The sequence below is a fragment of the Numida meleagris genome, chromosome 7 (genome assembly GCF_002078875.1).
Source record: "Numida meleagris isolate 19003 breed g44 Domestic line chromosome 7, NumMel1.0, whole genome shotgun sequence".
NCBI classification, from domain to species: domain Eukaryota; kingdom Metazoa; phylum Chordata; class Aves; order Galliformes; family Numididae; genus Numida; species Numida meleagris.
Window position 1 is genome coordinate 5,717,854 of NC_034415.1, and position 27,547 is coordinate 5,745,400.

Consider the following 27,547-nt stretch of genomic DNA (forward strand, 5'->3'; position numbering starts at 1 on the left):
GGGATGTCTGGCTGAGCAGGGGAAATCTCAACCTGAGGTGCCACTGCTGGAGATAAAAGTCCCAAGGCTCTTCCAGCTGTCTTCTCAAGAGAGGACATAAGGATGTCCAATCCCACTGTCTCTGCAACCTTCCCTAGAGACTGGGCTGCAGAGTCTCCCTGCTCTGCCACTGCTGCAGCATGCAGGGAGAATGGTCAGCTCAGAAACACCTGGCTTCTAGCAGAGCACGGACCTTCAAGGCACAGGAGGTTGCGTGCATCAATGTGCTACTTTAGCATTGCCTTGGCACGGGAAAAGGGGTTGGTGTTCCTCAGGAATGGACAAGGGAACAAGAAAGAGGACCCAGGAGCTCATTCTTACATGTTAATAACAAGACTGTTTGTCCTTCCTTGAAAGCACAGTGTTATCCAGGGACTATCTCAGCCGTTTACTGCAGAGTACCAGCCAATCTATCACTGAAACAACCATGTTACTGCCTGTGGGGACGTCCAAGGAACAGACTCAGGATGGAGCACTATTTAACAGGGCAGGCACTGGGGAAATGCCTATTCCACTATCCAGGAGCCATTTCCAAACCCATCTGAAGCACCTCCCTTGCTCTTCCACACCTTTGGGTCTGACTACAGTTGAAAAAGGCAGAAAAGGAGTAGGGCTGTGTCTTGTGGGCCCAAGCTGTATGTGCAGGGCAGCACCGCATCCAGTAGGTATCTACACTCCCAGCACACACAGTTCTGCTCTCTGTCCTCCAGGCTTTCCTACAGCAGGGGCTTAGCCATTTGAGCAGGTAGTAAGGATGACATTTTTCAAACTGCATTTAAATCTTCAGCACTTACAGCAAGGGAAGGAAAAGGAAAAAAAAAAAAAAAAAAGAAAACGCACTGCTGGTTTTCCCTTTGTCTGGACTCTGCTTTCTCCACCTTCCCAGACCTCCAGATCTGGGAGCCAAAGCAAACCCCCTGACACCTCTCACCGTGTAGATACTGCTCTTGCTATGTGAGCACACGTCCCAGCAACCAGCATCTGTATGGTGTACGAGCGGTGGGCTGCCCAACACCCAGCTCCTCCCGCTGCACTCTGTCCCCTTTGCTGCCCCACTGTTTCCCCTCTCTTGGCAGCCTGTTGACAGCACGTGTCACACCCCGGCAGAAGGGTATCGTGAGCAGACACCAAGCTCAAAGGCACGGGAGTGACACATCCCCACTCTCCCTCCCACCCCTACAAAGAAAAGAGGCACACAGATATTTGTCTGGATAAGTGCATGGCACCCACAGAGTTGCCCTTTCATTGGTTCCTTTTCATCAGGTCCCAGTTCTCCATTGCTCTTGGGAGCTGGGCGTAACCAGAACAGAGCACGCCAACCGCAGCCTGGCGTGGTTTTGGGGTCGGCCACTACAAAGTGCATATCGTTCTCTAGAGGAGGAGTTGAAATCTGGGCAAAGCGCTCTGTGCCTTTGACCCTCAAAACAAACAGATGGAAACCACAGCAAACGGGCAGGAAAGGGGGAACGGGAAAGGAACAAAGCGACCCACAGGTTTCTCTGGGTCGTCCTGACACAAAGGGAAAATAAAATTCACACAGGGCACACTCTTGCAGGTGATCCAGACATCATCATGTAAGCAATCAAAGGTAACCACAACAGAAAGAAAAGCAACAGATACAAATCTGCCCCAAACAACCCCCACATGGCATGAGTTCAGACATCCCAGAAATGCCGGGCTTTACTCATGAGGGCCGCTCACGCTTCCTGCCCCCAGTGAAATGGAACAATTCGGAACAAGGACTTTTTTTTCCTTTTTTTTTTTAATCCCCTTTTCCCAAAGAGCAAACAATCCCAGCAGTTTTTGTTTTGTTTTTTTTTCTGGTCATTTTTCTGCTGTTGTGTCCGTGCACAGAACCCAGCGCATCGCCGTCACTCACACGGTCTGATCACACTGCTTTTCGAATGAGAACCAGAACAGAGTAGGGGAACCAAGAAAACAGCTTACATAAAGCCCCGCCCCCACCCCCCCCAAACAACCCCAGAAACCAAACCCATCTCTCTTTTGCCTTTTTAAGACCACAAAAGTGAGCCAACCAAAACCAGAAAATAAAAACTGAAATAACCCAAAGGAGAAAACGAGGGAGAGATTAGAGGGAGGGGGGCAAACAAACGAAAAACCAAACATTAACAACCCAAAATAAAATAAAACAAAACTAACCAGCTGAATTGGGAGTTGAGGGTGAGTTAGCCTGGCTTCCATGGGCTGACACATTGGTAGCCGTGACAGCCGTTTTGGCAGCATAAATATTGGCTTCCTCTTGAAATTTACCTATGTTCTTCTTGTACCGGATTCTCTTATTTCCAAACCAGTTTGATACCTAGAGCGAGTTTAAGAAAAGACAAAGACGTTAACGTTTCTGCTCTGGAAAGAGCACCTGGGTGAGGAAGGTGGATTAGTTCAAATTAAACAGTCCATCATAATTCTTTTTTTCCCCACTTGTTCAGCCATGGGAGGGAGCACCTTCTACCTACTGCAACCCCTTGAAAGACAGTGGGAACACTTGGGAACACGGGGTTTGTGTGGGTATATCTGATGGCTTCACGGCAGGCCTGCATGCCTGTCCCTGCATGCAGCGCAGGGATTGTGCTAAGACAACTAACTTTGGTCCCAGGGAATAAGTGTGTCCTTTGGAGGTGGCTGAAAACGATGGGCCAGATGTAAAGGCAGAGCAAAGCAGTGCAGCTGTGCTCCTGCCAGTCCTGGTGAGAGCTGCCCGCAGGGATGTAACATGACAGCAACAAGCCCCAAGGAGAGGTGTGAGCTGGCGATCCTTAAAGCCCACTGAGGTGATATCCTGGGCTCAGTGATATGCATGCCTCAAAGAACAGTCACTTGGCCATCCTGCCAGGTGTCTGGATAAACACCCCAAAGTCTGCACATTCAGCATAGCAATAGGAAGCTCAGAGTCTGAGAAATGGGGCTGTAGTACCCTACCAGGGCTGCTTCTCAAGTCAGTGCCTTGCTGGTGTAGTCTTGTTCGCTTGTGGTGCCTATGTTGCAGACAACAATTTCAGAGATGTGGGGAAGATTCAGCCAAGGGTTTGGGATGCAGCTGCCAGCTTCTTTGGCATCCGGAGGGATGTCTTCCTATGTCCAAGTCTCTATGCAGAGACTTGCAGCCATTCCTGACCTTGTTTTATGAAGCTCGACAGGATGATGGAGATGGGCAAAGGTCAGAGGATGCTGTACTTCTCCAGCAGAAGCTCCTCCTGGGGTTGACTGGAGCTGCCATCTTGAGCTGGGACTCAGAACAGATCAGCCTCTTTGGCAGGATATAAAGGATGCTCTCCTCTGCTTGCTGGTGAGCAGCTCAGCAGTGCCCCCTCCCACAAAGAGACGCCCCAGTGCCAAGTCAGAGAAGATAAGACTGGATGTTCACCCTGGGAAGCTCACTGTTTTTCCCTCATCGTAGGAAAATTGTTTCGGCTTGAGTGTTGATAACTGAGGACTGTGAGATGTATTCCTCTGATGTTTTCTGTCTGGAGTGCTTGCAGACAGCTCAGCATCTTCTATACAGAAGCAGCTTCATCCACCAGTTCACCTGGTACCGAACTGCACCTACTGCTGCTGCACAGGAGAAGAGGAAAATGGAACACGCAGAGACTCCAGGGAGGCAAAAAGCAATAACTCAGATCAGCACCCAAGCCAGATCTGGGACTGAATACTGAATGGCACTGGGAGCAGGAACAGTTTGTCAAGAGCTCCATTCCACTTCTCGGTCCAGCTTTCTCATTAATGGCAATGTGCCCCGTCTCCAGCTTCCCACTTAGCTCATAAGCACAGCGTTTCTCCTGGGCATTTTCTCTCCACCAGGGAGAAGTTGTAAGTGCGAACAGATGAATTAAAAGTGAGAGGGGAAGCATCAGGACAGCTGCAGTTTTACTTGAGCCAATATGCCCTGTCTCCTGTAGGTAACTCTGGACAGAATCAATGCTTGGATCTTCTGGCACAGGGGATGCAGTCGGGAGTGGCTCAGCGGGCACTCGGCACAGTGACGACAGCTAGCCTCGGATGCTGCTGCTCCTGCTGAAGGCAGACATGCTCTCACAAGGACACCAGATGCTGCCGCTGTCTTCAGTTTACTCAAGTGATGAGCAGGCATGTGCCTTGGGGCTGGAAGGAGGCCCAAGACAGGGAGTGCAAGAGGAGCCTGGAGGGAGCGCTAAGCTCACACGAGGATGAGACTACCAGAGGCTACATTCTGGCCCTCAGTCACGCGGCTTGCTCCAAAAAGTGAGAAAACAAAGGGCAGGCCTGAGTAATGTACAGCTGAACACTTCAAGGACTGACTGTGCCCCTCAAAAATCCCTATAGCTAGCAGTTCAAAACTACAGACTTTGGGAAGTACCCGGCTGCTTCAAATGCATGCTTCAAATCCAAATAATTCAGCCTGTTTTTATTGATCACCTTTTCTTGAGGGATAAGCAGATCAGGGAGATGCCATGTTTAGCAGAATAGGAGTGACAACAGAAACAACCCTGAGAAAGCCCATTCTCCTCAAGCACTAACTCTAACCATCAGCCTGTTTGACTCAACCCCTTCCCACCAGGACTGTGTTCTTTCTGCCTCGTCAGGCCAACTCTGCTCAACTCCTCCTACTGCCCTTAAAACCCTTGCCCTGAAGAATGGACTTTCAGCTCAAAGGAGCTCTTCTTGCAAACCAGCACTGATTCCCTGAGGAGAAAACCGCCTCTGTGCATTGTGCTGAATTGCTTCTGTGCTGCTGACACATTGACTGCACACACAGTCACACACATTAAGTCTTCATCCCGTGTAAGCCCTCTCCCAAACTCTCCTTTTTCACCCATGGCTTGATCCTGTAAGTCTGCTGCCTACTCTTCTACTCACCAGCCTACTCTGATCCCATTTAGCAATTAAATGCTCAACAGTGGGACATAACTAACTTGACTGAGGTCTGAGTGCCCTTCAAGGTGCTCGGTTTCCTTGAGCAGCAGCTGTCTTTGCTGTATTTCTGAGCTCTCTCACCTGTGAGACTGTGATGCCGCATTTCTTGGCTAGCTCTTCTTTGGCTTCCTCACTGGGGTAAGGGTTGCTGAGATGGGAATAGAAATACTCATTCAGGATTTCTGTAGCCTGCTTGTTGAAGTTTCTTCTCTTCCGCCTTATGGGAAAAAAGAAAGGAAAAACAGAAGAAAAAGGAATCAGTGCCAGGGATCTAAAAACAGGAATGTAACTTTTGGAGAATCATTAAGGTTGGAAAAGACCACTAAGGTCACCTAGTCCAACCATCAACCCATCCTCTCCATGCCCACTAATCATGTCCCTCAGCGCCACAGCTCCATGGTTCTTAAATACCTCCAGAGACAGTGACTCCACCGCCTCCTTGGGCAGCCTGTTCCAATGCCTCACCGTTCTTTCTGAAACTTTAGATGCTCTGAACTTCCCCACTTGCCTCCCATCTTCCCCTGCTTCTGGGAGCATAGGGTGCACCACCCATGAATCCTCATCTGCACCTTGCTGGGGACTCCTCTCTTAGCACCCTCCAAAGCAAGTAAGTCTCATCTCTTAACACCTGCACTCAGCTCCTGCACCTGGGAAGGTGACCCCCAGCACCTGGCTGTCCTGGCCAAAGATGTCAGCGCTGCTCTGTGAAGCCCTGTGCTGAGAAAGCAGCCACACATAAGTTCTTGGGGAAGTTTGTTCCTTTTACAGCTGGATACTGTCAGCTATTTCTTCCCAAGTCATAGCTGCCTAGCCTCCTTATCTCAAGATACAGCCTGCATACAGCCAGCTTTGAAAGCAAATAATTCTAAAGCACACTGAAAATTTGGGAGAAGAACAGGAAACCAGAGGGGACAGGACGGATCGCAGGATTAGCTTTCATCCCTAACTGAAGCGTTGCAGCAGAATCAGCAGTGTGCCATTCTCAAGGTAAGGATAAGGAGGATACAGTCCTTGTGGCTCAAAACCAGGGCACCCTGCCTTTCCCAGGTTTTTTCCCTTTCACTCCACAAGCTCTCCCAGGCCCAAACAAGGCTGCTCGGTGGGTGTGGAGAAAGGTCTGGGGAAGTGAACTCACCGTGCGTCCAGAAATCGGGAGCGCAAGATCATGACGGCTTCACACGTGCTCTGCTTCAACTGCATCTGGATGGAGCTGAACTTGCGGTGGATGATGCTGACCATCCGCTCTATCTCCTTTGGCGAGATGGGCCGGGTCCGGCTCTGCTCACGCAGCAGGTTCATCACGTGGGTGGTGAATTCGTTGCACGCCTGGGATGGCAAGAAAAGCAAAAGAAACCCCAGGATCGGAAGGTCATTCGACGGCGTCAAGGAGAGCACGGGGCAGAACAGCTAAAGAAGGAGATGCAATGGCCAAGGTTTGTTAGGGCCGACCCACAAAGGTGTGCTGGCTCTCAAGGGGACGTGGATTTCTCTCACTGGATGAGAAAATCCCAGTGTACACAATGCAAAAGGCAGGAGTCGACTGCATGCTCTCAGATACCACAGATGGAGCTGGCACAACTGAAGTCCTTGGACCTGTCAGGATGTCAGGTGAGAAGCAAGGAAGGACAATAATTACACTCTGACTGAGGCAGGAGCTCTGACAGGTTAAGGGCAAGAAGGTAACAATCCCATTAGCTTGCTGTGGGCACAGCACTGCCTGCCTGCTCCCGCTGTCCTAACGGCATGTTGAGGACTCAGCAGCGAGGGGCCAGGGAGGACTCCAGATGGAATGGAACTAGATGATCTTTGAAGTTCCTTCCAACCCAAGTCATTCTATGATTCCATGATTCTGAGGCTGGATGAAGGCAACCTCATTGCTCTCCTCCACCCCCTGGATGGCAAAACCACATCCTCTGATTCCCAGGACCAGTCTGGGATCCAAGCCACGAAACCCAGGTGAGAGCAGCACTTGGAAACCATTTGGTGGCCTGAGAAGCTTTAGGTGCTTCTGAGACACAGGCAGCTGCTCTGGGGAGAGCGTCCCCAGTTCCCATCCCGTGAGATGGAAAATGGGGCTAGAAGGGGAAAGAAACACAGACTGTGTGGACTGGTAACCCAGGGTTGTCTTATGATCTCCCCCCCAAGCAATTTCTCCCCCTCTGCTCATTGCCAGCCCATGGGGAGGTGATGAACCCTACAGCCAACAGCCCTGACCTGCCTGGGATGTGGGGTTGGGTATGAGAGCTCTGAGCCCAGTGACTCTTTGCTCCCAGACAGCTGAGCAATTTCAGCTTGTCTCCTCTCAGCGTGAAATAAGAGCATTAAAGGAAAATTGCAGGAGAGTGCCGTGCTGTCACAGCGACAGCCAGACAACATGTGAAGCCAGACAGAGCAAGAAAGGGGGGGAACAGAGGTCGGGAGAGCCATCCCAACCCCAGGTTTTGTAGGTCTGCAGGTGGTGGTACTTGCTCTGCCTCCTGCAGCTGCAAAGACGTGGCCCGGCACATCCATTCCCAAAGCATCTTGGTGTAAAAATGACACTGGAATGGGTTGTGAGAAGGAACAAGCCATTGGCAAGGCACTGGGAAGGCTCTGCCCTTCTCAATGCTCTCCCTGGGCTGGGATGCCAGAGGACGTGGGGTCCCTCTCCCTCTGCAGCCAGGGGCCTGAAGGATGAGCTGCGACGTGCCTTGTGCCCCGGCCACGTGAGGCGGCCACGCTGCCCCGGGGTAGCAGCAGTAGCGGCTGAGGACAGCCACAAAGGTCAGCCCACAGCAGGCACCCCACCACTGCCAGCCCTCCTCGCTCCGTGGCACAGCGCCCGTAATGCTGTGGCCGTGCTCCGCTTCTCCGCCCAAAAGGAGGGATGCTCGGGGTACAAACCACGCTCATCGCAAGAGCGAGTCGCACAGCTGGGAAAAGAGCTCTGCAGAACATCTGGAAGCGTTTGAAAGAAAGCGATTTGGAGCTTTGGCTTGCGTAGCTTCTCATGCAATTGTCAGCGTTACTAATAGCTGCATTCATGACCCAAATAGTTTGTCTTTTTTTTTCTTTTTTAAAAAGGAATCATTTGCCACAAGAAAAAAGCCACATTTTCTTCTTTTTTTTTTCCCCCCTTCTAGAAAATTAACTTTCCAAGCAGAAGTAATACTTAAGAGAGATTTTGATTCAAGCTTAAGGGTCCTTGGATAACTGCCTGCCATGGAGCCAGCACCTCAAAGGGGAGTCCCCTTCGACAGTGCCAATTTTTAGCCAAATGCAAAGGGAGGAGAGAAGGAGGAAAACCAACGGGGGAACACACGCTGAGCCTATTCTCATAGAACACCCCAGTGCAAAACGAAAAAAGAGCCGTCCCAATGCTAAGAAAGCACGTTTCCACTGTCGTACAAAGCAACAGCTTGTGCTGCCCGCACTCTGCTAACAATAGATGTCAGTAGTGGTCCAGGCTGTACGCCCGGCGTGGGCAGCGGCGCTGTGCTCGGCGCCAGCCACCCCGCACAGCATCCCCATCCCATCCCGCGCCACGAATGAGCCTGTTACCTGCTCGTACTTCTCCAGCTCCGTGTGGTAGATCTGCCGGATCTGGGACAGCTTGGCTCTGTAGTCGGAGTGCTCCACCGAGTTGTCGGAGCCGGCTCCTCCCGATGCGGCGGCGGCAGCGGCAGCGGCGGCAGAGCCCCCTCCTTTCTCGGGGCCCGCGACGCCCTCGGCCAGCAGCATGTTGTCTAACCGCATCAGCTGCGGGTCCGTGGGTTCCTCTTCCTGCGCTCCACGGATGCTCAGCACTGTGGGGACACAAAGGGAAGAGGCTGAGTCGCACCGGTGTGCGGGCACGGAGGGTCGGTGCATGGTGACCCGCATGGCACAGCCCCAAGCTGAGAGCTCCCCGTGGAAGCAGTGGCTTCTGCAGTTTCTCTCTCCCATTTCTGCCCCTTTTCCTCTTGAAATAGGGCAGAAGCAGGAGGAACATTCCAGCAGAAGTAACCCAGAAAGCTGCATCCTGCTGCAAACACGCACCCTGCAGCATTTCCCATTGCATCTGCACCGACATGATGCTCTCACAGTATCAAAGAACCATAGAATCATTAAGGTTGCAGAAGACCTCTAAGATATCCAGTCCAACCACTGACCCGTGACCACCATGCCCACTAAACCACATCCTCTCTCAGTTCAGTTCCAACAACACCAAACAAAACCACACTGAATGTACCCAAACTTGCTGCAATCAGTAACAGGGACCACTTCCCAATTCAGGCACGGGATGGAAAGGCTCCAGCCCAAACCTCAGCTTGCCCAGAGGCCCTCAGTCCCAGGAGGAGGAGGAGGAGGAATCACAGAGCACAGGACTGGCCGTGCCTCAGTTTCCCTGTCTCTAAATATGGCTGAAGCCAAAGCACAAGGAGCTTTTAGCCGCCCAAGGAAATAATACTAAAAAAAAAACGTATGAAATAAAATGTATCATTTGCAAAATGCCTTTTTTAGAATCCGGTCGTTCGAGTGAATTCTAAAACTGTGCTAAGAAAAGGGGCACCAATAAATCAATCCGTGCAGAACGACTTGCCAAGGAGAGAGTTCTTTTCCCCTCTCTGTGCTCACTGCTTCAATTACTGCTCCCTGCAGTAAAAAGTTGTTCGCTGCACCAATGACTCGGGAGTGCTCAGCCGCTCGCTGCTGCTCTGCCCATGGACTGGGCTGAGGAGGAAGAGGGTATGCATGGACACAAATGCAAAACTCGAGGGGTTTCATCACATGGAAATCTCACGGTGGTCCTGCCTGCTCTGCTGCCTGTTTGCACACACAAACGCGGCCCTCGCTTTCCACGTGCGCACACGCAGGTGTGCGCATCTGCGCAAAATAAAATCAATCCTTGACAAGGCAACAAAAAAAAAAAAAGACATCTCAGAAGAGAAGCAAATTGTATTTTCCCGTCTCATCTGTCACAGGGACTCAAAACACAGCGGAAGCGCGGGTGCATCCCTCACGTGGAAGCTCACGCATTCCCGGAGCTGGGTGATGCTGTGCGGGCTCTAGGGAAGCGGTGCCCGCTCACACCTGGGATGCTCATCCCATCCTTTCTGAAGCCCAGGCCGCAGTGGCAGCAGCTAGAGCAAGTGATCTTCACTGCATTTGGAAACATATCTGAAGGCAGTTGCCAGTAAGACGTAAAACCAGAGCAGACAAAAAATAGAGCCAAGCAAGGAGTGTGTTCCTCCTGGCTCTGAACTATGCTAAAGATCACAGAATCATCAAGGTTGGAAAAGAGCAATATTAGATGACTCCACACTAGAGACAATCATTTGTAAGAAGAGGGACGGGGGCATGGCACCAAATCTGGGAGCAGAGGCCAACTTCCAAGCCAGATGGGTCCTGCACTCCTCGGCTCATGTCAGCATTGCTCCTCTTCCAAAAGGGGAACAAGTGACAAGCTTCACGAGACATGAACTTGCTATGGAATAAAGAGAATAAATTCCTATTCCTCTATTAAAAAAAAAAAAATTAAACAGAAGCGCATCAAAAGCCCAAACACAAATAGAACGCAACCCAGGTGAAACACTAATTAAAAAAAAAACCCTAAAACAAATCAAAAAGAGAGTTGCCAAAACAGCTGCATCTGGATTTCAAAAGGGAAATATTTTTAGATTAAAAATCTCGGGAATCGTTGACCTGACAGGTAGGCACAAGTGATTAATTAGTTTATGTTTGGCGAGGTGCTTCGTGATGGGAAGCACGGGACATCGCCGTGCCGTCACCGTGCTGCAGGAGCGGGAGCACCGGGATCGCTGTGTGGTGTGGCCATGCCTGGACACGTGTCCCTAAAGCCCAGCTGGGGCTGGGGGCCACACAGAATAACACTGCTGGGTAAATAAATGGGAGGGCAACACGCCTGCATAGAACTGATGCAGATCCCGATGGGCCACATCCCTTATCCTGGTACCCCAGTGCCCACCATTTGCTGCTCCTGGTTAAAGAGGGGGGAAGGGGAAGCCAAAGGAAAGACAGCAACTGAGAGCTGGGGCTGGGGGAGGCAAATTCATGGCAGACCTTCTGTCCTTGGCTGCTTTTCTGCAGGCTTGGCAGCCCTGAGCCGCAGCCAATGCCGCTAGAGGGTGCTCAGCCCTCGCCGAGAGCCCCTGCTGGCACAAAACGCGTCTCTGTAGGTACGTATATACATACACATACACAAACACACATAAATATATATGTACCCGTATTTTAAAATCAAAGCAAAACCACGCTCCTCGTCCCCATTTGCTCTGCTGCAAACCACCCCCGAGCTTGCTCACTGTGCACTGAGCACAGCACCCTCACGGCCACTGGTGACCAGGGTGACCGTCACCAGCAGCTGGGGACCACCAGAGCCACACGCCACGGCCCCCCCATGGTCACAGAGCCGTGTTCTCCTTCTCCTGGGGTGACCCCAGCTAAGCGTACCCAGCACATGCCAGTGGGTCTCATGCAGCAGCTCAAGCCCAGGGAAGGGATGGGGAAGCCTTGGGGACATCTTGCAGGAAGAAGACCTGGTGGTGATGTAAGAGCTGGACACCAAAACAAGCCAAGTGAAGTAAGAAACAAGCCGAGGGCTTTGAAGGAATAGCAGAGTGCTCCTGTCCAAGCTGGGATGCTCTTAGATGGCTTTTCTCCTGCCCGTTCCTGCCCGTTTCCAACTTGCTGCAGTGCCTTTCCAGGGGGATGCTTAAAGGAGAAGGAGATTTCAAGTAAATGATTGCAACTTATCGAAAATAATGTGCTACTTAGCATCGGAGACAAGCATCCTGGCAGGCAGAAATGGGAAGCCGTGCCGGAGCAGATGGGAGTAATTAGGTTGTGATTTTCAGAAGGGTTTTCTTTCCTGCCTCTACTGTGCCTAAGATGTACTGAGGGGGGAACAGCACAGCCAGCAGCAGTTTCAGGAGAAGCAAGGATCCCTCTGCCACGGCTGTGAGCCTCTTGTATGCCTTTTCTATGGGGAAACGGGAGCAGCAATGCCACTTGTGGAGCCCTGCCAGCCGCTCCTACTGGCCCCTTCCATAGACACGGACCATCCGGATGCCTCCTTCTGCACCAGAGCATCACATCTCACCTGGCAGCAGACGATAAAGGTCTTGCCCAAACCTCTTTCCTGGACTGGGATGTGCCATAAGCACAGCGATGGCATGGCAGCTCCTCCGGGAACGCAGGAACTCCCGTGTGTTCGCCCACATAGCAGCACATCAAACATCAACACTCTTCCTACCTTTTGCAATTCAAGCACCATTCGCAATATTTGCTTGGGTTCAGAGAGCCTCAGCTTCGGGATTTACAACAGCTCACTGTTTTTCTTTAAGGAAATGCTTTTAGGTCTGAAACAACAGCCAGCAACCAGAGGGACCGCTGTGATGCCAACACTGTGCTAACAAAACCACTAACGAATCACATTATTTCAAGCTACTCTCAATATTCCCTGGAGCTTGGTTCTACATTTGTGAACATTTGAGATCAACAGCACTGAACCTGGTACAAAAATACTCCCATCTGCCTCATATTTGAGGACAGTTACAACTGCAAGGACTTAACACATCTCGGTGGCTTGTGGCTGGCTGGGGCTCACACCTCTGTGTGTGTCCATAGCCAGGGCAGGACAGCTGGGGCTGATCCATGATGGCATGGCCTTCAGCTGCTCTTCCCAAATTTTGCTTTTGCAGACAAGCCTCTAATCACCGTGAACCAACCTAAATTCCTGCTGTTTTTTCTATTCTAGTATACATGCAGCTTGCTTTCTTCTGCAACAACAAAGCAAACACAAAGGAAAATACAAAATCCCCTAACTTGACAGCCCTGAATCTTGAAATCCCCCATAAACCAAGCTAATGTACCCACACTGCATCAAGAACATGTTCTAAATACATGCAGAAACTATGGCCATACCTCGGCCAACAGAGAGAGATAGTTTGGCCAATGTAGGGAGAGACATTACACCGCATATCTCCATGTCACAACCCTGTAAAATCACCAATCACAGCCAACACAGTGAGTACTTCCATGCTAACTCAACCCAGAGCCTCTGAGACCTCAGTTGGGTATGCTCACTGTGCAAAGCAATCGATGAAATCAACGTCAAAACATAAACACTAATTTCCAACATGAATGGAAGCTGATATTTCCAAGTTCGCAGGCACACACCCTTCCAGGAAGTGGGAATTAAGAAAAGTTGTTTTTTTCTTACAATTGACATAAAAGTTCCCCTCCCCTCTCCAACCTTTCCAAAACTTACAAATGGATGAACAGATTTTGCTCAGATTTTCCAAAACAGGCTGCCATGAGATGAGGCATGGAAAATTTCAGCTGGCAAAACAGCTTTTTGTGCATCTCCTTATTTATTTCACGGAGAAAGGAGGAGCACTGTGAAACTGATGGGCCACTTTAGTCACCAGCTTTCGCAGTCTAAAGCCATGAAACAAACCAACGAATCCCAAAAGAAATGAAAGAACAGTGGCTCACACCTGTAAGCTTTGCAAACTCAGCCCAGCCCTTTGCACGGCGAACTCCTCACTCAGGATGGGGATGTCTATCAGGGCTGCTTGGAAACCAAGCACTTCAACAGTTTGGTGAGAGGCTTTTGAAGGTGGAGACTGTTTATCCAGTCCATAAAGTGCACACAGCTGTGAAAAAATACGCAATCCCAAAGAGGCTGAAGTGAGGGGCTGTACAAGAGGCTAACCCCAAGGAGAAGACCTACTGACTGCAATGCCCTACAGTGCTGCTAAAGCACCTGGCCATGCAACACTCTGTGCTCACTGTCACCAACACAGGATGCAAGAAAACACGCTCATCAACTGCACAATGACCCACGAGCACTGGGTCTGCTCAAATTAAAGGTCCACACAGCCCTGAGGCCAACTCCAGCCACGGCCAAGAAGTCCCATTAGACCCCAACAGGGCCATGACCACAGCAGAAGCACCAGATGCTCCAGCACTCCCTAACTATCATGTTTGGGCAGCTTGCATCACAACCCAAATTCAGATCAATCAAAAAGCGTTTCCTGAACCAACAAAGAAATCTCTTTCCATTTCATGTCATAATTTTCCCCCTCCCTCCTTTTCTTTTTCATCAAAATTTGGGTCAGCTTCAAAAGAATCAAAGTGCTTCAGAAAATAATAACTTTGCATCTTTCTAGGGCGGAAGAGGCCAAATTATTTCCTGAATTCAACCCAAATTCACGAAAAAAAGTCTGAACTAAGCTCACACTGTAATTTTGGAGTGTGGGGAATGGGAGGGGGGGACTTATCACATGCCAAAACATCTCTCATCTCCCAACAGCAGCTTTCCATCACTTCAGCGGGATGCAGCTTGTGTGTGCCATGGAAGCTGCAGAGGAGAGAAGCGGATCGCACAGGATGGGGGGAATCTGCACAAGTTTTCTCCCAGCTCCTCCCCAGTGCCAAACCAGTTGCCATAGCGAGAGAGAATCTGGAAGCACAATGCTCGAAAGGCCTGGAAAATTATCACTAACACAGTGGAAAGAAAAATCCTCCAAAACTGAAGAATGACCTAAAATAGCCCTTTCCATCAAAAAACAAACAAACACAAACACACAGTATCACGGTGACTGCTGGAGACCTGTTTCCCTGAGCAGCGTGACTCCTTGCGCAGCAGAATGAGCACATCTCAGTGCTTCTTTCCAGCCCTTCCCCACGCCGACTGGGTTAGTGCACAGCCAGCAAGTGAGCTGGGTACAGAAACTTGACTCCACGAGCCCAGTTAACGCTATATCAGGGTCCAACAAAGCATCATGGGTCAAATTACTGTATCTTCCATTCTTCTCCTTACAGTCCTGGCACCACCAGCCACGCTTACTTATGGGTCTTTTGATGCCAACCCCTCCAGCAGCAAGCCTCTTTTCCATGCCCGCATAGTAGGGACTCGGAGGCACGTGATGCTGGGAATCAGAATCATTCCAACCTCTTGAGGGAAGGAGGGCAACATAAAGATGTCCACATGTCCATACCTCCTGGAAGGTAGCTGGGATTTTTCCAACCCTGGACTGTGATATGGGGCAAAAGAATAAAGGGCTCCGCATCCGTCCCTCAAATGGCAGTGCCTACAGCGTGGGACCTCACCCTCACCTATTGGAGCCTGTGATAGAGCAGAGTCCCAAAAGGGACTCTCCAAAGGGCAGAGCAAGCCATTGAATCCACCCCAATAGCTCGGATGTGGCACTGGGCACACATGGAAACGCTCCTCAGCTCTGAGCTGAGAGTGGATGCGGGATTCCCTAAGCCCCGCAGGAACAAATCAGCAAACAAAAGATGGGATTGCTCCGAGGACAAGTCCAGTCATAAAAAAAAAAGAACCATGAACGCCAGTTGGGCTGAGATCTGCCTCCTGCTCCGTGTGGTGCTTTGCATATGAATTCTCCTTGCTGAAAAGAAATGGGTCCTTTGAATGAGCTGAATCTGCTAATGAGAAGCCGGGGCCTCTGCAGCCCCTCTGAGGACAGGGGTCCCGATCTGACTGCCCCAGGCCAGGCCCAGAGGCCCCGGACGAACAAAGGGAGGCCTTCCCCAGAAGGAAGCGGCCTTTCCAGCCGCTCTCCTCCTGCTAAGGTCACCTCCCTGCCCCACCATGCCTGCTGTTCCCCATACAAAGCAGCCAGGCCAAGGAGTCATAGGTGAAAGGAGCGGCAGGAGTGGATATGGGCCAGGCTCAGGGTTTTGTGCAGCACAGGAGAGCTGGAGGTCTCAGAGCTCAGTCATAGCCCAGGGCTGCACCTTCTAGAGACCATCGCAGAAAACAACCATCGCCTTCATATCTAGGAAGAGAGCAGGCAGGGTCAGACAACATGCAGCTCCCACTTGAGCCCCAAACCTACCACAGCTATGAACTGATGCTCAAACAGCCCAATTTTGCTGAGAATCAACGAGTTCGAGCAAATCAGCAAGGACGTACTCAGAGCAATGCTCAGCCCCTCGTGCCACCACACCAACCCATTGGGCCTGGCCACGGAGTCACTCCTCTGGGACCCAACAGGCCAGGCAAAGCCCAGCTCACCACAAGGCAACAGCCGGTCAGCAGCGTTTTAAGGCCAGAAAGCAGCTCTGAACGTTCAGTTCCTTTTTTAAATAGAGGCCCCTTCTGTAAACGATCTGTTTGGACAGAAGGGAGAATGCTGCAAGAGTCCAAGCGTTTGTGAAATAGGATCAGCTGCATTCGCTTTGGCTCCATGCGAAACATGTGGGGAAAGAAAGATACCCAAAATGGGTCTTCGCTGTTGAGGGGTGGGGAGGAGAGTAGACCATCCACCTCTGGTGCCTGAAAGGGTGGGAGACACCAGAGAAAACAGAGAAAAAATCTTTTAAAAGGATCAATTAATGGCATTTCTGCTTCAAGGCGTCTGTGTCTGTTTAGTTATATGCCATGCAAGATCTCACTGACACAAATTTCCATGCTGTGGGGCCATGGTGTAAGAGTCTGGGCTGGTGTATCCCTACAGCCCCAGGTTGTCCTAAAATCAGGGCTGATTTTTAGGGGCACAAGCAGAGGGATGCGGGAGACCAAGCGGTAGGCCCAAGGAGGTGATCGATGACCCAGGACAGCCTGATCTTGGGTTTTTAACCACAAAGCCATCCTCTCCCACCTCCTTGAAGGCTCTGGGGCTGACACCAGGCCTGAGATGGGGGGCTGGCCAGACAGACTGACGCACAGCCCCCGGCTCCTCCAGCCTCCTGCGAGAGGCCCACGCCATAAACAGGCAGGAGATTAAAAAAGGGAGCAAAAAATCTTCAACAAACTCCGGCTGTGTCCCAGATCAAAGATCATCTCCAGCGGGCCATCTGGTCCTTGTAAATGTAAAACCAAATTGAAAGCCCTGCCCTCACCTCCTCCGACTCCCCTGGCAATATCGCTTTTACCGTTTGGAGACGAGGAAGGAGCTAGCAAAAGGCATCTGTATGTAATATAGAGCCGCCGTGCAGCTGGGCTATAGCCTTGCTACCCCCCTTTTGTTAATCAAGAAGCAGAGGTAAATGTTTTCTTTGGTTCTCCAGGGGCCCCGTCACTGCAAGGGGCTTTGGGAAGGGCCCGCAGCAGCAGCCCCAGGCTGGAACAGGGCTGTGCCCCACAGCTAAGGACATGGCTGTCACCCCGGTCTGGATTTAGGACAGGACACAACCGGAGAGAAGCTGCGTCCCCAGGCAGAGCGATGGGGTGATCTGCAGCACCCCAGCATCCATGCAGCATCCTCTTTCCTTGTCCCCACTGTGCCTCAAGCATGTCCCCTGCCACTGCCCTCCGTTCAAGAGGCAAAAGGGGGCACGGAGATGGAGAGGGATGGAACCAAGCTTCCCAAAAGGGGATGCAATGCCTCTGAGGCACAAAGGAACGGTGAAAAACTCTGCCACTGCCAGCCCTAATACTCCAGGCTCAGCTTGAAAGCTACACAGGAAACGTAGCAGGCAAAGAGGAGGCAGCTTGAGGAATTCCTACCCATCAAGCTTTATTGTGTTATTCCAACTAAGCAGAGACAAAAAGACAAATCTCAGCTCCCTACTTTCATTTATAATTGAACCCAGTCCAGAAGGATGGAGCAAGTACCATCTGTAATGCAGAGTGCATTAGCAGCCGGCAGAATGAAATATTCAAATTACTGTAGGCTACCTCGCATTTTAATGACAGGGTTACAAAAACCTGACTTGTAAGTGGAGATTGGACTGGAAGAACAGAAAGTTTGTTTTTCCAGTGCATGAATTAACCTAACAAAATGTTACTTTCAGGGAAAAAAAAGCTCTTGCATGGGTAATTCTGCAACATATTCCAGTGGGCTGGCAAGAAAAAAGAATATTATTCCATTTAGCTATCCTAATTGAAGTATTGTCCTGGGAAATGAAAAAAAATCAGAGAAAAATGGGCAAATGCTTTCTCCCTTTGGCTGAAGACACTAAATAAACACACGTATGTGTGCGTGAACCTTAACAGCTTGAATAGGTCATGTACCTGGGATGCGTGGCAGCAGGCAATTGCATCCGTAGGGTGTATGGGTGCAATACCTGCTTTAGCTGCATCCTTTCAATGCTGAGCACAATTTGAATATGCAAATCACCCCTTGATTTTCGCGCTTGTGCCTGTGCTGGGATCCATTCGTTCTGATATCGTTAATCAGGGCTGCCGAAAAGCCTGACACAGTAAGTGGCTGTAGCCCCTAGCAGTAGTCAAGATGGAGTGACAGGCTCCATTTAAGATGTCACAGCATATAATAAAGTGTAAAACTATACTTAAAGTAAACGAGATAGAAACAATAAACTTGACTCTGGCTTTGAACTTTCACGATGAGAGGCACGGAGACGCGGGCACACACGTGTGCAAGTGGCTGGTGGGCACAGGACAGTGGACAGGGGCAGCTGCTCCTTCAGTGCTGGTGCTGCTGCACGGGTGGCAAAGGGGCTCTGCAGCCCCTCCACCCCCCCCACCCCCCCCACAGCTGCCAAATCTCCTAGCTCCAAACCAGAGTGGGTTCTGCCACATGGGACCATGCCTGGGCATGGGACCAGGAGCACAGCAGACACTGGAGCAAAATGAGGCCAATGCAAGGGGCACATTCCTTGGCCATCTCCCACGCTAACAGGGGTGCCTGGTCTGAGAGCCCCATCTCACCTGCCAACCACCCCTTGGCACCCCAAATCCTCCAGTCGTCAGCTCTCTGTGCTGAAAAAAACCAGTCGCTCTTCCTCCTGCTAAACAGTCAAATTAGAGAGTATTCAATTAATAACAGCTGAATATTCTGTCACATTTAGGAAGATGTATGGTAAGACAAGCGAGTTGTGATGTCTGTGACAGAAATGATAAAAGTTCTCCCGACACAGCCTGGCAGATACTTGGCTGCAGGAGCCGTTTGCACTCATGGACTCCAACGTCAGCGCAGACACAAGACCCGGCGCTGGCTTCAAAGGAGATGCTCCAAACCGAGCAGGAAAACCTTTGCCAAATCATTTGCAGGCAGCTCCCTCCTGTCCTCCTTCTGGCACCCAGCTGGGCCAGCCGGGCTGCAGCGTCCCGGCGTGTCCCTAGGGCAGGACAGCTGCCCTCGGGTGCACGCAAGGTGCTCTCCATCAGATTTGTGGGTGCACCAAGGCCAGGGAACGTGCTAGAGAACGCTCTCCACCCCGCCTCTCCCCTCGGCGCTGCTCTTCTGGGGGGTTGTTTTTCACTGGTGTTGTTTGAGAACACAGTTTTGTTGCTAAGAAACTACCTCCGTATTGCTCCAAGAGCAAAGACAAAGCAACCGTCAAAATAACACGTTATTTTGACAGTAGCCGGATCATAACCACAAACGATCCATCTTCCCCGCTCTCCCGTAAGCTCATTAACGTGCTCTAAACACAGGATCGCCGTGGATAACCCACACACGAGAGGCTCACGCCCCGCACGGGGCCGCACCGCTTCCACTCATCCCCCAGCAAGAGCGGAACGAGGCTGGGCTGCACGGAGGTGGCACACGCAGGAAGACGGCACGAGGTTTCTTAGCAAAACATAGGTTCAGATGCGAAAGGAGGAAGAAAGGGATACCTCTGCCCACGTGGTGGCTCCGTGCCTTGGCTCTGGTTTGGGGATGGCAAGGGGACACCTCTGCAGGGCCCCTGGGGCCCCTCACTGCTAGGCCCACTGCCACTGTGGAAGGAACTCGGGCTGTGCCCGCTGCCGGGTGGGAACGGGCAGCACTTGGCTATCAGAAAACACAGAGCAGGAGCGAACGGCCCCGCAAGGCAGCAGCTCGCAATGTGTGCTTTCACTTCCAAAATGCTGAGCTCCACCCCACGGTAGGAGAAAAAGGGAAGGGCGAGAAGAGCTCTGCTGAAACCCACCAAACACTAAACAACATTTCTCCGCAGCAGAACAAAGCCCTCAAAATCCATTCTCCACTTGGGTCCCCCAGCCCACATGAAAGCGGTGTTTTCTGGGCTAATTACACAGGCTGCTCCGAGCCTTCTGGCATAAAACAAGCCGCAAAGTCAGACATCAAAGGGGCAAACTTTAAAATAAATACATGACAAAGGCAGCAGAGTCAATGGGAGATCTCTGCACTGCCTGGGAGGAACCCGGCTCATGATATGCAGGTGACCTCCAGGGATGCCTTGCTTGGAGCACAAAGGGGAAATCTCACTGGTGTTTGGGGTGCGATGCTTGGTCCTTGCAGGAGCAGCGTTACAGTGAAAGGAAGGATGGAGCAAAGCCTCTCTTGGCTCACAAAGTGACAGGTCTCCTGGCTTCTAGCAGGAGTCACGGGGTAAGACGAAGCCATCCCACCAGCTCCCCCCTCAGCCTTCCCCGTGCGCTCCGAAGGCCTCACAACACAGCCCCTCCACGCTCTGCAGCCCCCGTGCACCGAGATGCCTCCAGAACAGCAAGGCGTGACCAGAAATCCTGCGGGTTTCAGGGCTCTGCTCCTTCCACGGGCAGAAATGACCCCGGAGCACTGACACGAGGCATTTCTGCAGCGCCCTGGACAGGAGCAAGGGAACCCACATGGGATGCTCCCGTGTTCAGAACATCAGCACGCAAAGCTGTCATCCGAGGGATGCCACCGTGCTCCTGGAAGCAGCCTCCATCTGCATCAACTCCATGCCTCTCCCTCTCCGGCACTGCTCCGATACAAGCCACGAACGCCCAGGCTCCCTTCCCTGTTAGGGAGTGCGGGGGCAGGACACTGCTCCCTCCCACGGCCAAGCAGAGGGACGAAGGCAGGAGGAAGGCTGGGACGACCGCGCATGGGGTGCGAGGGGAAGGTGTCAATTAGAGCGATGAGCCCCCGCACATCCCTGCGCCTGACAGCCGGGCTGAGCCGAGCTGACAGCCTGAGCTGCGCCCACCCCACTCCCCCCGTGCACCCCGGCCCCAAACCGGCGTGCAGAGCGGCAGCGTGGTGTCCCCGTCCCTGCACCCAGAGATGCTCCTAATAATGGTAATTAGGGTGATCGGAGGCTTAAGCAGGTCACGGCCAGCCTGGAGGCAGAGCGTAATGAAGCAGCCAGGGCCGGGTGGGAAGGCGGAGAGGCACCGGATCTCCCTGACACAACTAACGAGCGCCGGGTAACGAGGTCTTGGCAACGTGAGCCGGGTTTGGGGACACAGAGGGAGGTGGCGGCAGAGCGCTGGGTGGCATCTGCGTCCCCCGGGAACGGCACCGCAGAGCCCTGCCCTCCCCTCCTGCAGCCCCAATCTGATTATGGCCAATACACGGCCCCCGCCGGGCTCCCGAACACGCTCCTCCCGGCTGAAGGATTCGCAGGGACGCAGCAAACTTGTCCTGATGGCGGTGTTAATAGCCGTGCGGCCCACGTCATCACTGAAATGGCCTTAGGGGGTGAGCTGATGGGTCTCTGAAGTCATCAGGACTACCCCACCTCATCGTGCTCCCCTTATTAAAACCATTCATCCTGGGAGCTAAATGAATATGTTTCATCTTCAAATGCTGAGACACAATAGCAAGCAGGCAGAGATCTAATAGAACAATACCCATCTAATCATTCCTATTTTTCTCCTTCACGCCGCACGTGCTGCTGCCAAGCTGTGCCCCACGGCACGGCCAGGGCTCGGTCCTGGGTGCCACCACTTCACCTCATCCCCTGCACCTCAGCATCCTGATGGGACAACAGATATGCTCTGATGGGCAGCTTTCCAGAGCCCGCTGGAAACCAGTGAGCACGGCGAAGCCCCACTCGGTCTCGTTATCACCGCTATGAGCGGTGGCTGCCAGCTGCCCCTGCTCCGTGTGGGACAGGGGGTGACCCGTGGGGTGAGGCCGGGTACCAACCCCGTGGCACCGCGACCTGCCGGGCCCACCCAGGCTGCCGAGCTCGTGTTCGCTGCTGTGGCAGGCTTCATAAGGCTCCGCTCTTTGACTGGCGTTGAGTTTATGTGAAAGTAATTAACAGTAATTAATCCTTAATTACAGTAATTAGCCAAGTCGCAGTAAATTAAACCACATCTGGAGCAGATGAGGGCTTCTGAACGGGAGGCTAGCGCAGGCGACAATCGGAGAGATGCTGAATTCATCTGACAGCATCTGATTAAGGCTACCTGTTGCAGGCAGCTCATTTGCATGGTGTTTTTGTTTGCAGTAACCCTTTCAGCTGGGCTCCTGCCCCGCAACTCTGCTCCTCCTGCCCTGCTCCACCTCCCGACGTCACCCCACACGACGATTTTCAGGGAATCCAGGAATTTGCAAGCAGGGAGCAGCTGGGATGGCACAGACAGGGACAAGAGGATTGTAGAATCAGAGAACCACAGAATGGCTTGTGTTGGAAGGGACCTCAAAGCCCACTCAGTTCCAAGCCCCGCCATGCGCCGGTTACCCCTACAGATCAGGCTGCCCAGGGCCCCATCCAACCTGGCCTTGGATGGGCACCCACAGTTCTGCGTCCACCAGCTCCTCCTGGGCAGTGGGGATAAGCCCATATGGGGCCACGGGGCTGCAGCAGGGGACGCTCCCAGGGCACACAAAATGTCCACCCCACCCATAGCCACAGCAGCAGAAGCAGCCTCAGCTTCCCTGCATCCTGTGTCATAACAGCTACAATAATAACAACGACAACAACAACAGACCTGTGCTCCAAAGTGGAGCACATCAGCAAGAGGGGCAGGCTATTATTAATACCACCCAACGTTTCCCCAGCACCGTGCAGCCTCAGAGGCCTTTGCTGATGCTTGGCCATGCTTACAGGGAGGGGGAATCCCTTCCCTTCATCACCATGGAGAAACCACAAGATAGTGCGATGAAGCAGAGCACAAGAGGCTCAGCTATGGCTGGTGGTATCTGGATGCTAAGGGAAGAGCTCAGGGAGCAAGCTGTGCTGTCCCAGTTCACCTGCACGCAGCCAGGAGGTGCGGTTGGCTCTGAATGCTTGGAAAAACATGGGGCACAAATCACAGCAGTGACTCACACGGGGCATGGATCCCCTCAGCAGCTCCTCGGATGGAGATTCCATCTGCACAGAGGTGCCAATGGGACTCTGGGAGAAGAACTGTAACTGGGATGGCCCAAGAGCAATGGCCTTAGTTCAGGAGGTATCTCAAGCTTCAGGGTTTAATTGCACACAATGAAGGAACGTGAAGGTCCAACACACTCGGCCCTGCCATCACAGGGCGTACTGTGCCTTTGCACTGAGCTCCCCAACCTCACTGGGAGCATTAAAAACCCTCCAACACCAAACCATCTTCTCTCCCCTCGAACTAACGCCAGACAGAACTGCCAAAGCCAACAGCTGCAACAGACCCTGGAAACGATCACAAGAACCTCGTGCTGTGAAACACTGAAAGGAGCAGCATTTGTCCTTAACTGAAAAATAAAACAAACCTTGTGAATGTCCTGCGCACACAGAAAGATGTGGTTTCTGCACCTCCACTTACAGGATTCCCAGGTACCACTGAAACCAAGCCAAGTCCTGGGCCATCCCCTACCAGCAAACCTGGGGCACCCACCCCAGAAGTGCCCTTCAGGGGCTGCATCAGGCCTGGAGAAATGGGCACCCCAGTGTCCTCCTAGGAGAAAAGCCGTGTCTGCACATGGTGCATTAACCATGCTGCACACCAACTCCACGTTTATTCAATGGAATTTACTGCATCTGAACCACACCTGCTCCAAGAGGGATGGGGATTTTGTGGTTGACTTCAAGTAGCGGGGAGGAATTCTGATTCACACTCCAAAAATGAACCCACACCGACCTTTCAGTGCAATTTTGCTTTCAATCCAAAGGCTTCTCAATAGATATTCAACCAGCTTCACTGAGACCATTCACAGCAAATCTGAGATCCTTCACAGCACTTACAGCACACCACATGACCTCGCCACAGCCAGATTTTTGGTGAAAAAAGGTGTTTCTTACAAACAAAAGATTCCCCCCACAAATGTCTTAGAGAAAGGCACCTCTCAAATGTACCTGCTCCTCTCGGCGCTGGCAAATCCATGCAATGGAGAGCAGCCTGGTGCCTCCTGTGAGATGGACCGGCATCGTCATCGCTGCAACCAAGAGCTGAAAGCACTCTGCTCCTTCATCAGCCCAGGACGTAACGGCACTGCCTGCTGTTTCTTCAGAGTGGCTCCTACTTGAAGGAGCCACAACCTGAGTCCCCTTGGATTTTACTTACCAGGAAAAGCCAAACGTGTTCCCAGCCATCAGACAGCATCACTCTTGGACTGTGATAGTCAGGCTGGATGGGCTCTGAGCACCTGACGGAGCTGTACGTGTCCCTGTTCACCGCAGGGAGGCTGGACCAGATGGCCTTTAGGGTCCCTTCCAGCTCCAACGATCCTGTGACTCCATGACTCTAAGTTTTAATCTGAAATAAGTACCCGTGAGCAGGGAAATTCCCATAAGGCAGAGCAAGACCAGGTCCCTGCATCTCAGAACAAACCCAGGGTCGGGGGGCAGGGGCAGAGCTGGTGCACCGCTGTGTGGATGGACACACACACACACACACACACACACATGTGTGTGTGCTCCTCGCAGTCCAAAGACCGGGGTCCCTCCTCATCTGCACGGTTCGAATTAATTATACACTTTAATTTCATGAATTATTAATTCGATTCTGACTCGGCAGCTTACGCTCACCCAGCGCTACAGACTGTACGATTCCAGCTTCATTAAAACATCACCAGCTGCCTGAGAGACAGACATTAAATAGCAGAGAGCAATAATAAAATTAAGCTCCCTGCGCATAGCAACAGAGTCTTCCCCAGCCCCGCTGGTGCACGGGGCCCTGCCAGCAGCTCCGCTCCCATCCCAAGGCTCCAGCAGCAGGGGGCTGGGGGGTTTGCAGGGTGCCACATGGAGAGGGGCATCAAGGGACAGCCACGTCCCATGCCTGCAGCGAGGACAGGGACAGCTCTGGGGTCGGGATCGGCTCCGAATAAATAAAGCCGGAGCGCTGCCTCTCGGCGTCTCCCTGGCAAAACAATTTATAGAGGGAAAATGTCGGAATTTAGACATTCCATTTAGCTGCTTCAGAAATCTAAGGACCCCAAACCTTGTGGGATTTGAGAAATCGATGGAATTAATTAAGGGAGATGTCCAGCGGTCTCCGCTAAGTAATCAGCAGGTACAGTAGACCTGAAATTCTATAAAGAAAAATGGGAAGGGATGACATTGAAGGAGGCAGTGGGGATTAAAAAATGAGCATCCGAGTGGTAAAGGCGCACACCCATTGATCGCTGCATTACGGATTAAGGCTTCAACGAGCAGCCAGAAGATTCTGTAGCAGAAAATGGTTACAGAGGATGAGCATGAACAGAGCGGATATATATAACCTCTGACAGCCGGGAACAACCGAACAGAGGACAGCTCTGCAGAGAACCTGAGAGCACCAAGTTTTGGGGAGGGGGAGGCTGGGGGCCGGTGGAGCCATTTTGTGCAAGGAGAGCAGCCCGGGAGGGGATGTGATGGGGATGGGGTGCCCAGGGCCCAACCTGGGGACCTCAGGGGTGGGCAGTGAGGTGGCATTAACTCTCCAGGGGACAGCTGGCTGCGCCCTTGGGCTGTGCCATGCCGTGTCGTGGTTTCTCGAGCATCCCCCAGCGCTATCCTTCCTTCTGCAGCACAAATCTTTGGGACCCTGAGGACGCAGCGCCCTGCTCGGCCATTCCCTGCCCAGTGCAGGGGAGGAGGCAGCAGGATCGAACAGGGCTTGCTGGAACATTTCAATGAGAAATCTCAAACAGAAGCCCTGCAGGGCGGCTCGCTGTCTATGGAGGTCACGGGGCCGAGGCCAGCCTCACCAACCTCCCTTCATACATATGGATGGGGTGAGGCAGTCGAGCTAAATGTCACGGTGCCAGCAGGGCTCCCAGACAGCAGCAGGGACCCCCTGTGCAGGGGAAGGGCAGGAGCTGCGGGTTACGGCAAACACCGAGAGGACGATCCCCACAGCTGGGGGTCAGCAGGGAGCGGTGGTGGCTGAATTGAAACCCTGTCCCTTCTCATCCTGCCACCCCCTGCTCATCAGGGCAGGCAGTGCCACCTCCTGCAGCGCTGGCTGAGGGATGCTGGGGGAGAACCTGCACGCAGGTGCAGAACACTCAAGGGACACAGGATGCAATGAGGGAGCTCAGCCCTGGATGCAACATGATAAACACAGCCCATCCTCCCTCCCCAGGAAGGCCTATGTTGAGCTGGAAAGGCTCCCAGTGCCCACACACCCTTGGGAGTACCCTCCAGCCCCAGGCCCAGGTTACCACCAGGCAGGAGATGCTCATCCCGCAGCCCGAGCGCCTTGCAATCGCACTTGTGAGGCCTTACGGGTGCCGAGCAACACGCCAGGCGGTGTGTGCTTTACAATCCATGTGTCGGAGAGCCCAGAGCAAAGGCTGGAGCAGATGCACAGCGTTGAGCGCATTCATTCCCCTGGCTGAGTCGCAGCGCCAGGCACGAAGCAGCCCCGGCCCTCTGCCCCTGCCTCCCCGCCCCCAGCGCTCGTTTGGCATCTAGTGCAATTAGCTCCCGGGGCACGCGCGGCCTCGCCACAAACATCCTGCTCAGAGCAGGACGCCTGCTCCCATGGGGCAAACATTAGTGGGACAACTGGAAACGTTCAACTTGATTATAATGCTTTAAGAAAAGGTCACGGTGAAATTTCAGCGCTTTACCTTGAGCTCTGTTTGTTCTGTGCAGGACGAGATGGGAACAGTCAGCTTGCCCTGGCTCGTGGCAGCCGCGTAGCTCTGCCTGTGCTTCCCGGGCAGCAGAGCTGCATGAACCCCATGGCCCTGGGGACATCAGGAAGCCACTGCGCCGGTGGGAGCGCACAGCAGCCTCCCGTAACTTCACCCCAAAACTGTCTTAACCTCTTGCACTTCTCTTTTGGAACGGGGCCGAATACGTCCAAAAAGCATGCCGTTACCTTCCTCGGAGACTGGGAGGATTTCTAGCTCACTGTTTAGTTTCATCCTTCCAGGTCTCAACGGGCAGAAGCTCTGCAGGACAGTGGGGTTACCGTTGCTGATGTCTGAAAATGGGGACACGGCACACCCCAAAACACGGGGGTGCAGAAGGGGAGCAGCCCGGCAGCCCTCCTCCTCCCTGCACCGCAGTGGGAGCAGCTCTGACCGCAGCACGCAGTTTGCTTTCGGTTGGGCGAGAGGAAAACCAAGGTCAGTTTTGTTTGTGGCCAACTGAAAGATGCTCTGCCCCCAGCCATGTTCCTGCTGCGATAATTAAATCTGGCGTCCAACCATTTGCTGCCAGGGGAGATCTCAAAAGGTCTCCGTGCAAGGCCAGGAGACGGGCGCTGGTAGAGATGAAGCCATCTGCACCCACCAGCATCCGGGCTCCCACACGGGCAAACGGAGGAGGAAAAACCACGGGGAGCCACGGGGTCATTCCTAGGAAAGGGCAGCAGGCAGAAGGTGATGCCGCTCAGAATAAGCATCTCAGTTTGGCCATGGGAGGCCAGCAGGCACGCAGCCCCGGGCCCCCAACGCTTGCTCTAACTTTCCAGAACACACGGCCGCACCTGCCTGCAGAGCTGGGATGCTGTATTCCCAGTGCCCCGGCACTGCTCACGAGAACTCCCAGCTGCTGCCAAAAGGTATTTTTAGCTGCATTATTTATTTGAACACCTGCCTGAGACTTCAAG

General features: G+C 52.6%; 1 protein-coding gene across 2 annotated transcripts in view; it reads right to left on the bottom strand.

Moving 5' to 3' along the window:
- Positions 1-27,547, bottom strand: part of PBX1 (PBX homeobox 1) — a gene marked incomplete at its 5' end in the record, with an annotated part of 105,896 nt that overhangs the window by 14,579 nt on the left and 63,770 nt on the right. For both annotated transcript variants that reach the window (XM_021405616.1, XM_021405615.1), the window contains 4 exon segments: positions 2,200-2,359; positions 5,029-5,164; positions 6,083-6,273; positions 8,488-8,732. In XM_021405616.1, coding sequence (XP_021261291.1) covers positions 2,200-2,359; positions 5,029-5,164; positions 6,083-6,273; positions 8,488-8,732 — 732 coding nt within the window.